Source organism: Neodiprion fabricii, chromosome 1 (assembly GCF_021155785.1).
Source record: "Neodiprion fabricii isolate iyNeoFabr1 chromosome 1, iyNeoFabr1.1, whole genome shotgun sequence".
Taxonomy (NCBI): Eukaryota; Metazoa; Arthropoda; class Insecta; order Hymenoptera; family Diprionidae; genus Neodiprion; species Neodiprion fabricii.
In genome coordinates this window covers 1,708,974-1,723,011 of record NC_060239.1, presented here as the reverse complement: position 1 = coordinate 1,723,011, position 14,038 = coordinate 1,708,974, and the positions used below count along the sequence as shown (strand labels likewise).

At 42.4% G+C, this 14,038-nt stretch overlaps 1 protein-coding gene across 2 annotated transcripts; it reads right to left on the bottom strand.

Moving 5' to 3' along the window:
- Positions 1–270: 270 nt before the first annotated feature.
- Positions 271–13,036, bottom strand: LOC124179696 (peroxidase-like). 2 transcript variants are annotated; one of them, XM_046564371.1, is made up of 14 exons: positions 12,906–13,036; positions 6,875–6,999; positions 5,806–5,914; positions 5,372–5,583; positions 4,347–4,523; positions 4,080–4,276; positions 3,620–3,815; positions 3,132–3,329; positions 2,894–3,041; positions 2,575–2,737; positions 1,599–1,769; positions 1,310–1,508; positions 907–1,012; positions 271–820 (listed from the first exon to the last, which is right to left on the bottom strand). In XM_046564371.1, the coding sequence occupies exons 2-14, from the start codon at positions 6,993–6,995 to the stop codon at positions 709–711; spliced, it is 2,109 nt and encodes a 702-aa protein (XP_046420327.1). In that variant the 5' UTR covers positions 6,996–6,999; positions 12,906–13,036; the 3' UTR covers positions 271–708. The 2 variants fall into 2 exon arrangements, with proteins under 2 accessions (XP_046420327.1, XP_046420334.1); XM_046564378.1 differs by having other exon boundaries at positions 12,874–13,002.
- Positions 13,037–14,038: the final 1,002 nt, after the last annotated feature.

Genomic DNA, 14,038 nt, shown 5'->3' with positions numbered 1-14,038 from the left:
TGGGTTTCAAACGTTAGCAAGAAACTTACCAAATCTTTATTCATATATTAATGTATTATGTATGTAGTCTGTTGATATAACTTAGGTATGTACATAGCTAATGAATCATTATTGATATACATTATAATTTATGTAAAATGTATACGTATTATAAATGTATATGTACACCAGGGTGTCGGTTGTTTAGAGTGTTGACGATATTTTTCTGGCGCGCTCCCCAAATCAACTTTAAATAATTCAAAAACGATTCTCTAATTTTTTCAGATTTTAATCTCAACTCTAATCCATACCTATAAGAAACTGGATTTCTCCATTTAAAATACACATGTTTTGGACACTTTCTCAGCATATATTTTATTGTAAGAGTAACGATGTTCAAAAAAATCTATAACCGCGAGGTTTTAGTGGGCATTAGTGCTACTATCTGTGAAAAAATTCACATCATCGTACAGAATTGTTTTTAAATTATTTACGGTTGATTTGCGGGTCACTCCAGAAAAAAATCGTCAACATCCAAACTAAGGGATACCCTAACGCACACAGGCAAACGTATCTACGTACGTAGCGTATATATAAGTGGGCATTTAATGTTTTCGAAAAATTGTTCGGGCAGTCAGGCTTAACAAAATCGATATATGTATTATTATATCATAGTAAACAACGAAACGCAACAACACTTGTCCACATTCGGGTATAATCACGATTATACTATTGTCTGAAAACATGCGGGCGGTAATGTCTTTCGCGGTATCGAGGATCGACGGCCCTCCAGAGCGAAAGATCGATGCCAGGCAAGTCGTTGCACTTGATGAGAGGATTCCTAAAAAAAAAAAAAAGGATCGAATCGTCCGTAATAGTAAATTTTTATCAATTTATTTTGCTACTAATGCTTCATTCGGGACTTACTGTTCCGAAACGATTTCAAAGCCTCTGGGCTGCATCAGTTTTATATTATCCCCGTTGTCGCAGAATAATTTCGATATGCTGCTCTTTCGTATCTCGGTTAGTTGCTCTGTAAAACGATAATGCATTTCGTAACATGAGGTAGGGAAATATTGGTTGTATGTAAATACCGATTTTTGCAGCATAAAACAGAGTTACGTTCAACGTGTTTTCTTTCGTTTCACCTCGCATTACCTTCGTCGAATTACGCGGAGTGCACACAAGTGAAACCGAACGTCCGTCGTCAGTATTTACATAACAGTTGTTCAACGCATGCACACGTCGCAGATGTCGCAAGGCACTTGAAGGAAATGCAATAATTCCCGTCGTCAAGCTAATCTTGGAACAAGCATATGAATAAGCTCACCAGGTGTAAAGGCGACGTCCTGATCAGACGACTCGAACCAGAATCTGTCTCCGGCTCTTGTGCGGTAGAATTGTTCGAGAAGAATGCAGACGAAGGTTGGACCCGCCAACGCTCCGTTCACGTGCGATTCCAGGGAACCTCCAACCGTCAGATCAACGTCATCGGGAGTCTCATAGAGCTGAGCCAACTTCTTGACGTTCTGAATTTGTTTTTTCAAATTTTAGTCCAATGGGTCAGGTTTGCCTGGATGTTGTTCAAGCGGAGCGTCCGTCAGTGCGGGAAAACTCACCTCCGGCGATATGTAGTCAGTGAAGTCAGCCCACCGACGTGCTTTCGGCAATCCGCAGTATTGACGGACCTGGTTGTAAGAAGCGAGCCCGTGGTCTCTGCCCCTCTGAATATCGGTGGCTCGGAGGTCAGAGCCGAAGGTTTTTCCAGCACGGAACAGGAATTGGGTTACCTAGACGAACAATCCCGGTATTAAGGGGTGGACCCTCTAAGATCATACCTATTTTTAGGAGTATTTTTTTTTTTATTTTCAGAAAATGAAAACACTTGGAGCAATTTAAGATTCAGGGTTTTATTATTTGTAGTTTCAAAAAAATTTTAGAATTTTTCCATTGCAATTAATAACAAGATGGCGGCATGGCGAATACAAGTAGCAAAGGACCACGTTTTCAATCCAGTGGCGAAGATTCCTTGTTCAATTTTTATCCGATCGACTTGAAATTTTGATACGATCTTTAAAATTTGTTTATCGATTCGAGCTGGTGCCTAGAACTTTGAATTTCAATTCCATAATTTTTTGAATATATTTGAATTTTTTTTTAACCTTTGGGCTACGAGCTCGAATTCAAAAACGTGTTTATAACTCTAAAATTGTTTCTACCCGTTACAAGTTGGACAGTGATGTCAGGAAATGGGCCACCGCAAAAGCCCTTGAGTTCGAAGTCGTTCGCTACTTATACGCGCCATGCCGCCATTTTGTTACTAATTTCAATAAAAAAAATTCTAACATGTTTTTGAAGTTATAAATAATAAAGCTCTCGAACTGAAATTGCTCCAATTGTTGTTATTTTCTTTTAAAAAAAAATTCCTAATAATAGGTATGATTTCAGACCGTCCAAGCTGAACCCCCACCCTTAAGATAGTTTCTCAGTGGGATGGGGGAATCCAGTCCATGCGTTCAATCTCACGATCAACATCATTGTTTTGAACCTTTGCAACGCTAGCTGCGAAAAGTGGGTAAGACTAGATTTACATACCTCGCTGGTAAAATATTGGTCACTTGCTTCTTCGGGCTGCGTTCCGAGACCGCGGATAAGGTCGTTCATATTGTCGCCCTGCTCTATGACTCCGGGTTGATTGAAGTGGTCACTGAGCCGCAGGCTGTTGTACGTGAAAGCGAATCTGTGCTCGTTCACCAACCTGCGCAAATCGCGTAATGGATAGAATATTTCACCGTTCAATCGGCAAAGCTGACGACGGTAAATTACCGGGGGATAAAATGCGACTTAAATCGGCCCCGCGATGCTCTTGTAAGAGACAGACGGTAATAAATAAATGAAGAAAAACAGAACTCACTGAAGTCTTCCAGCAATCAACGAATGGAAGTATCTGAATGCGGCATTCGAGTGCTCGTTTAGTATGCTCGGGTTTATCGAGGGTGAATAATCATCGACGTATCCGTTCGTGTCGTAAATTATTTTATGGCACAGCGAGTTCTCGACCCCTGAAATGAAAATTAGTTTAGTTTCTTTTTTCAACAGGGGGAAAACACCGTCAAGGGTCAACAACTACGGAGGGACAATTGAATCCAGACCTAAGAAAATTGGCAGCCACTCGTAGTAGGTGATGTACTGATGCTGAGCAATCGCGATGCGTCTGGCTTCTTGGAAAACTATCTCATCGGTCCAGTGGGGATTGAGATGAGCGAGTACGTCAGCGATTCGATTATGCTCCCTGAGGAGCATTATCTGCATAACCGTCAGCTGAGGATTTTGATTCGCCCTGGCGTCTCCTGGCGAGAGAAAATTTCGGTAAGCAATTCAATTTTTGGTACACTATTTTTCTCCTCGTCCTCGAGTACAGGTACTATTTATCGTTTCACCCCTCCATTCGTCTTGTTGCGTGATACGAATTTCCGCACCGTGCGTTGTGCTTAATTAATATCGTTCGGAGAAAGTTCTGCCACAGATTTTTTTGTCTCGTGATGGATAGTCCGTACGCAACCTGTTTTTGTTCCGTCCGTTGTTCCGTTCGCGATTTTCATAAAGTAGTTTGTCAAATAGCGGCTGAACTCGGACCCACCTGTTCGGTAGCAGATCTCGGCGTCGCTCTCCACGTCGCAAATCGCGCTCTTGTTCAGTGCCGCCGGTGGCCATTCTCTGCCGTTGCGAACGTCGACGTTGAGACGACCTCCGATACCGGCCCGAAGACTGGCCGCGGTCTGATCGTCCGATCCGTAGACAATGGAGAGGTCAAGCCAACCCGTGACGGTGGTCAACTGGTGGAAAGAGCTTGTTCGATTAGTCGGTTATAACAGTAGGTAGAACGAAAGAAAGAAAGAAAGAAGAAAAAGATTGATTGAGCGACGGATGGCGAATGACTCGCATTACACTTTCTATCGCCCATTGTCGGGTCTCTTAACACGTTTTCGATCGGTGTTAGAATTGAACTCGACGTGAGAGAGTCGTGTAATTTCCCATGCAACGTGGCCGTTGCGCAACGGAATGTGTGCACAACCGTGTGTTGACATGTTTCCACAAACCTGTTCCGCAGGCTCGTTCAACGAGGAGCATCCACGGTCGAGGTCAGTCGTACTACGAACAAAGTTTAAGCACTTTGTTCCGGATGGAGCGTGAACAGGGTCGTTGGGCGGTACGACGATGGGGTAGCAAAGGGGGCTGTTGAGGGCTGAGGTCAGGAACTGGCCATCGTCGGTGCAGCATCTCGTTGGATGGGCCTCTGCGAAGGTGAAACTGTGTGATTAGAAGCTTCCGGGTGGATCCAAGCATCGGTGGATCTATCGACTCACTGGACTGCGTGGATCCGTCGATCATGGCCATGTCGTGGGTGACGATTTGGCCCCACTGCATGTTCGCCAGCGTCCACATCTTGTCCTCCACCTTGACGTCCGGGAAGAGAACGAGGCTGACCTCCCGGGAGAGAGGAAGACTGTTTCCGCTAACGGAGCGGGTCGGCTCGTGAATTCCTGCGAACGTTAGAGGGCACGGGAAATCAGTCGGCTGGACTGGACAGGCCTCCGAGATTACCCGAAATTCCGGTATGTAATGCGAGCCGGATTCGTCGCACGTGGATCCGTCTCTCGGCCGGACGTGTAGAAAGTCGCTCGGCCGCGACCAAACGTAGCGGCGAGATTCAAGAGTTGCAAATTTATCAAATTCATCAAATTTCACCGACCGACGCGCGTCACGAGGCTAGTCGCTTATTTGGTTCGCTCGTTACATACCTGTACTCTTCTCCAAAATTCATTGTTCCGAGCGACTGGCGAAACGCGGTCGAGGTAAAAGCGAAAGCTGTGGATTCGCGTTGTCAAGACGTCTTCGAAATTCTTACGGTAGTCGGTTATTAGTTCATCTCGTTAAAGCCGAACCACCGACCCCAGAAGCCTCAGGAAGTCCGCTTTTCTTTTACAGGCGATTGTCTCCGGGGTCGACGAAACAATTTCGAATAGCCTATTTTGACCATATAAGAACTTTAGAAAGTACGATATGTCGAGATTTTTTTAACCGCTCTCTGCGTCGTTGCAGGATTCTTTACTCTTATCACAATCGCTTCCGGCGAGTTTATTGTTCCTTTACACGTACCAGGTTAATCTTTTTCATTTCTGCGATTTACTCATAAGCCAAAGCTTCATCCTTCCATCGAATAATAGAGTCGAGATTGCCCGCGTTAGTGCGAATTGTAAATTGCCCGTAGCGATATAACCTGAGCTGGTACATTGCTCGAATCGTACAGATACGGAGTATCGAAGTTACGAAACTTCTTTGCAGTCCTAGGCTTATAGACTCATTAAGACGTGTATAGTAATATAATTACCGTCGGCGTAATTGGAGGGCAGGAGTCGAGCGTACCGGGTATTTGCCTGGCCCCAAGTTGGGTTGTAAGGATTATTGCAGGACCCGTCGAAGGTCCTGTACCTCGATTTTTCACAGACACCGTTGAATCTATCGCCGCAGGTCGCTTGGCTCTGTTGGCTGGATTGATTCGGCTGACTATTGCCAACGACTTCTCCTGTTGCAGCGCCGTACCTTTCGAGGAATAAAAGGAATGAGAGTAGAAATTCACGGTCACCGATCGAGTCACAATTAAGTTGAATGAGCCTTCGATATTCTGGTTCTTCTTGAATTCTTCCCTTGGTACAAGGACAGCGGAAACTTTGACGACATGATGTACTTTACAGTAGATCAGAACCTCGCTGATTAAAGCAACCGGAATATTATACTTTCAGTGTATTCTAATGTTATACTTACGGTTGATAGATTACCGGAGTTTGTCCAAAAAAGATGTTGTGCGACGAGATTGGGAAAAGCAACGGTACGTTATCACCTGCATAGCTGACGTAACGACTCTTCCTTGACTCTGAAACCACGACAGAGTTCAATAAATTAAATCCGAGGAATTGGCCATTGGCCTCATTGACAAGTGACGTCATCGAAGAGAGAGAGAGAGAGAGAAAAAAAATGGCAGAAGGGAATAAGAGCTGGAATTACTTGGCATTGAGTAGTCGCCCAGTCTCGTTTTTCAAAGACTGAACAGTCGATTCGTGGCACATAATAAAAATAATTGCGGATTGCACATTTCACGTCAGAGTTACAATGATGCTTGAAAAGTTATTCGCAAATAAATAACCACCGGTATAATGTACTGCATTTAAATACGTAACAAGCAAGCTGACATCATTTCTACAGTCAGTTTCAATACCCGTGTATTAATACTAATGTAACTGTTACACAATCCTCTTTGCACACCGCGGCGTGTGTTCGCTATTAATTTTGCCGCACAGATTTTTTATGTGTAACGGCTAACGCTGCTGCTGGAATCCCGGATCATTGGACCAGCTTAGACACTGGATGTGTGGGAAAAAAACTCGTAACTTTCTAAATCGACTCGAAGATTCGCCTTCAAAGAACCTGAGGCCATTATTCGGCCAAACTACTGTGCGACCTCTCGGTCCACAGCCGTCAGCATCTGTCACAACATTTCAAGACGTCGGACATGGCCGAAAGAAGCCCGTCATGCCAAGGGAGAAAAGGCAAGAAATATCGGTGCAGCGATACGTTGATTTTTTGCAAACCACTGGAACCAGTCTTTTCAATCCCCTTGACAAGTCGTAGTCTATGTTTGGGTTCAATTAGATTAAGTGCACCAATCTAATTAAGCTCTACATAATTTTGCACTTATTCTGCAGACCTTTTTGGCAATTTTACTTGCGCTCGTTAATCAATCTTGTACGTGCAGTACGCAGTTACGTGTAAATGCATGCAATATCAATTGAAAAGCGAATGACTCAGCAGCGCGTAAAGTGTAAAGTGTGAGTACCTGTTCGTCTTGGAACTGAATTGCCGCTCGGTGTCAAGTTCAGGAAATCGTCAACCGTCGCCGATGCTTGAGCTATAAAAATTATAGCGAAGACGCCGGCGAGCCTTTTTCTGCTCCCCATGATTCTGAAACCGTGAAGCGTAACATGACGTTAGAAGTAAATGAGCGTTAGCCTGTTACGACGTCATGATTTTGAGTTCAAATGTGGTAAATGAACCATCAGCATCATTACTTCTTGTTACTCTGTACTCTTTAGAAATGTTTTTTTTCTTCATATTTTTTCAGCGAAATGAGATCCGCAATCAATCATCGAAACCAGAACTGCGTTAGGTACGAGCTACGATACTTTCTTCTTTGACGTCGAATATATTTACGTGTGCATTGCACGTATAACAATTATTGTGTCGTCGTTGTTAAACATCGAGTCTAATTACCCGCGTATAGAAACGCGTAATATAAGCTCCGAAAACTGACGTAAGATATAATATATTTTCGACGATATAACCCACCTCGTGTACTATCAGGTACACACACTGCGGGTAACGTTACGATGTGATAGTTGGTTTAAGAAAAAAGACATCCATTATTTGAGCAATAATCTTGCAAAGTCGCATTGCAAAGGTAAATAACCGCCACGGTTAATAATAATATTACATAAAAGTTGGCCAAGAAATTCAGCCTTACAAGTAGTTTCGAATGATTTTTTCGTTTCCTTATCTGAATAGCTGTAATCCAATAACGACACTTCAACGAGGCTACGTTTAGCTCGAAATCGTTTAGTTTACTCGATACGATTTGACGAACAAAAAAAAGAAAGAAGTCGGGTATTCGAAAAATCGTCGAGTGAAAATGTAGCAACCGGTGTCGCCGTTTCCTCACCATCCGCTTGCTCCATTGCATCCATAGATCACGACGACGTGTAAGTTCTAACTGCAGTATATCGGCAGAATCGGTGTTCAACGGGAGACTTTCGTCGCGGTAGAATTAACCCGGACACGTTTTAGCGTTTTTCTGTGACGATTCGCCGCGGCGTGTCGACGTGGGTATATCAATGGTACGTATGTGCAGCCTGCGACGTGTAACCCGCAGAAATTCCACCGCTTTCGCTTATTCGTTCGAAGCTTTTTGCTCTCGGTAGAATGTCCGACTATTATTCGAGGGTTTCGCAATGCACGGCTGCGATGCACTTATCCTGCCAGACCGTTAATCGTCTATTAACAGGCGCTTGCCTATCCGTGGTTTGTCATTTTCCCAACAATGGACAATTTCATTTTCTGACGAAAGATCCGACACTCGTTGCACCTTCGGGTGTTCGATGGCCGACTCGAACGATCTACCACCACTGATCTCACCCGCGTCTGTCAAAACATTCGACCTTCGACACGACCAACGGTGTCAGACTTGGTCAATCCATCCGCGCAATTTCTTTTCCTCGATACAATTGTCTGAAGGTAAAAAATCATGCCCAGCGCCGAGACTTGATCCAATCGTTTAACCGCTTTCGATGTATGTAATCTCCGGGTTTCCAAACTGAACCGCGGCCATGAAACTGATTGTGAATTCGTTTATAGAATTTTTTATTTCCTTGAGAGGTAAGGTGTGTTTCTCGCTTGTTTCAAAAACAACCCTAGAGTCCGAGAAACCAGCGGCGAAAAACAAAGTAGAAGTCAAACTTGCGATGAACTGCTTATATGTCGAATGCCTCTTAAAATTGTTGTAAAATTATTTTAATGGGTGCTTCGAAGCGGCAATGGTTGTTTCTTTCATGGCCGTTAATCGGGATGACCGAGTGCCTCAGGCGTCTATATACAACTGTGTGGGTACCCCGTACGTGTACATAACTACGATTTGATAGATGGAGTCAAAGGCGTTCTTGCACACGGCGGTTAAAAAATGGGCTTATGTAATCGCGTTAGATCCCGAGTACCCGAGAATATCGAGCGAAGGCCGGGATCACGCCGTCGCAATTAGGCCGATTTGCTTGCGTTATCCTGGCACACTCTACCTTCGCGTTATAAAGCATGTTATATGAATTACACAACGATTCACGTCTACGTGTATTGTAAGCAGCTCTGACAGATGGTTAGAGAAAATGTGATCCTGCTGCTGCTGCTGCTGCAGACGTTTCACTCTCGTTTCACAATTTGACTGTACCGACTCCCACGTGTATGGATGCATGTAATAATCCGTGACGTTAGTCTAGGAAGTATTGAATTCAATACCAAGGCGACCGTAATATCGACACACGAAACGTCGGTCAACTTTGACAAACGGAGAAAGTTCATATCTGGTCACGTTATCGTTATTTCACCAGACAACGATCTATTCCTTCTACCCTCCGAAAAGAGGGGAAAAAACTTTCCGACGAAGCTTCGGGCTTTTCAAACTCGGTTCACTTTCTATTCTCGTTATTGTTGCGTATCGCTGAATTAGAAATCGAATTTGGATTTGAAAATTATTCCCCCAAACTTCTGATTTAACACCGCGATGGACGTGAAAGGTTTGAAACGCAACATTCATATTCTATACATTCTCATCGCCTGGTAGAATTGATGGTGTTTTTGTTCACGCCGTGTAGAGAAAATACCGAACGTGATCTCGTTTGCGTTACGTATCGCATCGATCCTGCCGGCAGCCCAACGAAGTTGAGGTAAAAGGTACACACGAGTCCTGTAAGAAAGTGAACCGTGCAGTCTCCAAGTGTGCGGAACCTGTCCCATTCACCGCGATTATTCTAATATTCTAATTTCAAACTCATAACACCGTTAAAACGATAATCGGTGCGCGTTTCAGATCGTGGTGTAAATAGTTATATGGACCGATAGAACTGGGGGGAAATAATTTTATAACGCAACTTTCGAACGTTGATTGATCTCCTTGCACAACAAATTTACCTACCTTATGGGTGTGTGTTTATTATACGAATCAAGTTTCGCGCGTGACGTCGACGATTATCTGTACGAATTAATTACTGCCTCTGGGTATAGTGCACAGATTATTACGTTGCCGATGGAAAATTCGCACCACTTCCGATCTTTTTTAATCGTTGGATTGACGAGGTTGACGTTGATATTTCGACCGGAAATTGATAGCTAGATGGAATAAGCTGCAACACCTGATCTCGAAATCGTCTTTGCGATTGTTTAACCAGGCAGAACCTCGATGATCTAATTTCGCAAAAAGTGTATAACTTGTGAAGAGAATGGTTGAAAATGTCATCCGATGCGTGTGAAAGAAAGAATTGTACCGAGAGTTCTCATGGAATTACAATGTCGATGGGAAAATTGGGATCCTGTTGACCCGTGGAAACCGGATGTTTATTTGGGAACGTCGAAGCGCTTGGAAACCAAATTCATTATTAGATAACACGGATAATGAGGTGGAGAATCGATGTACCGGAACGTGCCGCCGGCTCTTCTCAGGATTACCACAACATCGCTCAATTCTTGTCTCTGATTCCTCGACGCAAGAACACGCGTGAGCGATTTGTATTTTTGCGTAATTTTAAAAAGTGATAAAAAAAAAACGAACAAATATTTGAGAATATTCAGCAGACAAACTGAACAAGCGCAAAATTTTCTCGCGAATTGGCACAAAGGAAATTGCGTGGTTTCCGTCTTATTGTACAAGCCGCGATGCGGTCGATTGGGCAAGGCGACCTTCGACGTACGGAATCGAAGGGTCCGATTTTGCAGACGCCAATTTAGAATTTGCCCGCGGGCCATCCGATTCGATAATTTATCACATCCCGGGCTAGACACAGGCCGCGGTTCGAACAAAAAAACGCCCATTAATCAACGGTGAACGAGCGTCTTTAACCTATGGTTAAGAGTTTCGGTTAAAGGGCCAAACCGAATCCCCCTTTTTAACCGGGCCCGATTATCTAGAAAACGTGCAACGATTAGTTATAATGTTTGCTCTTTGGCAACGAGCACGAAAATTTTGGTGCACGTGTAATATGCGTTAATCTATTTCCCAACCGTCCGTGTGTTTTATTGCTCCAATTACGATATCGATCGGTGCGTTAATCACGTGATTCATAATTATCACGGCCATGAATTGCTGCCAAATTCGAAGCGAACGTTGATTCATTGCTTGATAGATGAGGGAAAAAAGGAAATCAATAAACAATATAAGTAATCCAAGCGATGGATGAAAAAGTTGTAACTATTAATTGTAGGATAAAAGAGATAAAGCAGTTCCGGAGTGTTACATTGTGTAGTATACCGTATATCACCGAGGCGAGTTGACACACTTCTAATTGAGAAATATACGGACTAATTACGAAGCGAAAGACACGGATTTGTGTAATAAGGAATTAATAATTATATTTAGGTTGTGTACGAAGCAGCGATGCGGGAATTCACGTTAGAAAATTTCGCAAGGTTTTTTTGATACAGGTGTTACGTATACATGATATACATATAATACTTAGGCTGCACGCACGATCCTCATGCATACCTGTAATTTACGTTTGTAATACGCATTTTACACTTTCAAACTTTTCTCGTGCATTCGATGTATTATTTCCAACTCGCACATTACGTACGTATGTATTTCGTAACCGAATAACTGCGTGAGAGTTGTAAAATATCATTTTTCGCAAGATTTATCTCCTCGAGAGAAAATTGTTGCAAACCAAATGCGGTTGTTAAACGTGTGCATACAAGTACGCGGAATTCTTCTCGGAAATTAAAACGTATCGTGCACATATTATTTGCGAGCAAAAAATCTCGATGGAAGGTAAAAATAAAAGAATAAAAATGTAAAAGTCGTTTCTTTCACGCTCGAATTCAATGTCCGAATAAAACCATGGGATTAGAATTTTCAAGGATTTCACTCCCGGCGAATAGAGGCTGTGTAACACGAATGTGATTATAGCGCTGCATCAGTTCCTGCTTGTTAAATAAATTATTCTATTAAGCGACCTTCGCAAGAAAAGAAAAGTTATACTCATATAGATGCCATATCTACAGATATATTATACTTATGGATATGTAACGATATATTATTTCATAGATCAAAGTATATTGACGATGATGAAATTTCTGGGAAATTCTTTCCCAGTTAACCATACGTGACAAAAGTAACGGCTTGAAATTCTATAAACATATTGTACATATATTTATAATAAGCAACAGCGTAGACAAGAAAGCAAACAGGATTTTTGAGCAAACTCGTAGAAAAAAAGGATTTCCTCTTTCCGCGATTATTTACACCAGCCTACGATAGAGACATTAATATTAATTAGGAAAGATGAGGAAAGAAATCAAATAAAAAGAATCGCGCATGCGATCATTCACGCCTCTTCACCCATTAGCGATATTATGTATTATATATACGAGTGATACGTAGCAGTAAACCAGGCGGCGATTTCACACTTCGTAATTTGATGCTAATCAATAATTCGATCTCCCTACACATTTATCATTCCAACGTATTCAACCGCACGCGATATGTGATTATAAAATCATTACTCAGGCAGGCAAACCGCGCACCAAAATGCGAGCAAACCGCACGGAAGAACATAGATGTCAGATATAGTGGAAAATATATGCTGCACGTACGTGTATGTACATAAATGACAAGTTACTATTATTAATTATTATTGTTACTTATTGTATAATTTACTCATATTTATGTACGACAAATATTGATCACATGTATTTCAAACGGAGATTTTTTTCGTGCTGACAGGTAAAAGTCGCCGGACACGAGAAAAGAAAGAAAAATAAATAAACTAATAAATAACTCGTGTGGCAGAGAAATAGAGAAAATTGTAAATTTCTAATAAAATTACTGAAAGATACTCGAACGATTGCTGAGAAATTTTACGTATAACGCGTATATCGATACGTTACAGAGGAATAAGGAAAACTTTGTATTTCCCACTGACCAACTCCAATTCATGAAAAATTGTGTCTTACCGAGGGAGAAAAGGAGATCGATTTTTCAAAAGCATATGCTAAATACAGAAAAATATTGAAACGAACACGAACCGCAGTTGGGTAAAAAGTTGGGCGCACAGTACCTGTCGTGCAGGGGTATAATCCGGTAATTGTTGACAGGACGGACTGAACAACTGGAGTGTTTGAACGAAGTTTATAAGTAGCGGTAGAAAGTACCGGTGGCCCTACCCGGGGCGAGGTGGGTGCGATCATGCAGTCCCACCATAGAGCCGAAAGCTCGAATTATTGACACCCTCGCGGAGCAGTGAACGTTGTCTTTTTCGCAGATTTCGGTCGAGTTGGTTTTCTCGTTTTATTGTTATTTACTCAATTTATTTACCGTCGGCTAAAAATTTACTCCCGGAAATGCCGCTATCTCAAAACTATTCCGCAATATATTGTGCCACTTGACATTTGTTTGGACAAACAGCCCGGGGGGTCATTTAAATGATAAGTCACGTTCTCGGTACCGTGACAGGAAGGGGATACACTCGGAATATTACTTCGAGCTGTTTTCATGCGTATTTAATTGTTGTTTGATCGTACGGTTAAATAAATATTAGACATTACGAAGGAGGGTGGGGATTAAAAACTGCCTGACGCGGTATGAAGTAGGCGAGGATCCAAAATGGCCCGAAAACAGTGTGACGGAATAATCGTATGGCCCACGGGGAGAAATAAACCGTTGCAGCAATGGGAAAGATGACGAATATTACGTGCAATTGGAAAACAAGAATTCCAACTTGTCGTACGAAAGCGTCACGTATTTTGACAAAATGACTGGCAGTCAAATTGAATATAAAAGGATACACGGAGCACTTGAGAAAACATTATACTACGCGTTTCGTATTCAATATATATCGATTATTTTTACAAAGTTCATTCGCCTTCGTTTTACATTTAGTTTATGTTTTTACGGTTTCATGTGTAGGTCGTAATTGCACAAGTGACAATACTCGTCCTCTCTACAGCTGTTTATGCCCAAGCATTGCTCTACGCCCTCGTTTAATCGACGTAGAAAAATCCCCGCGAACGGTGTCGTTGTAATATTATTCCTATATTATTAAATATTAGTATAGGTGAAGTGCGATGCAGCGAAATTCCTTTCAAAAACGAGACTCGCGTGTCAAGGCGAATTTCTAAAAGTCAAACCTGTCGATGATCCGTAACTGACGCAGAACGGAATATTAAAAAACCCTTATCACGGGCTCGTTTA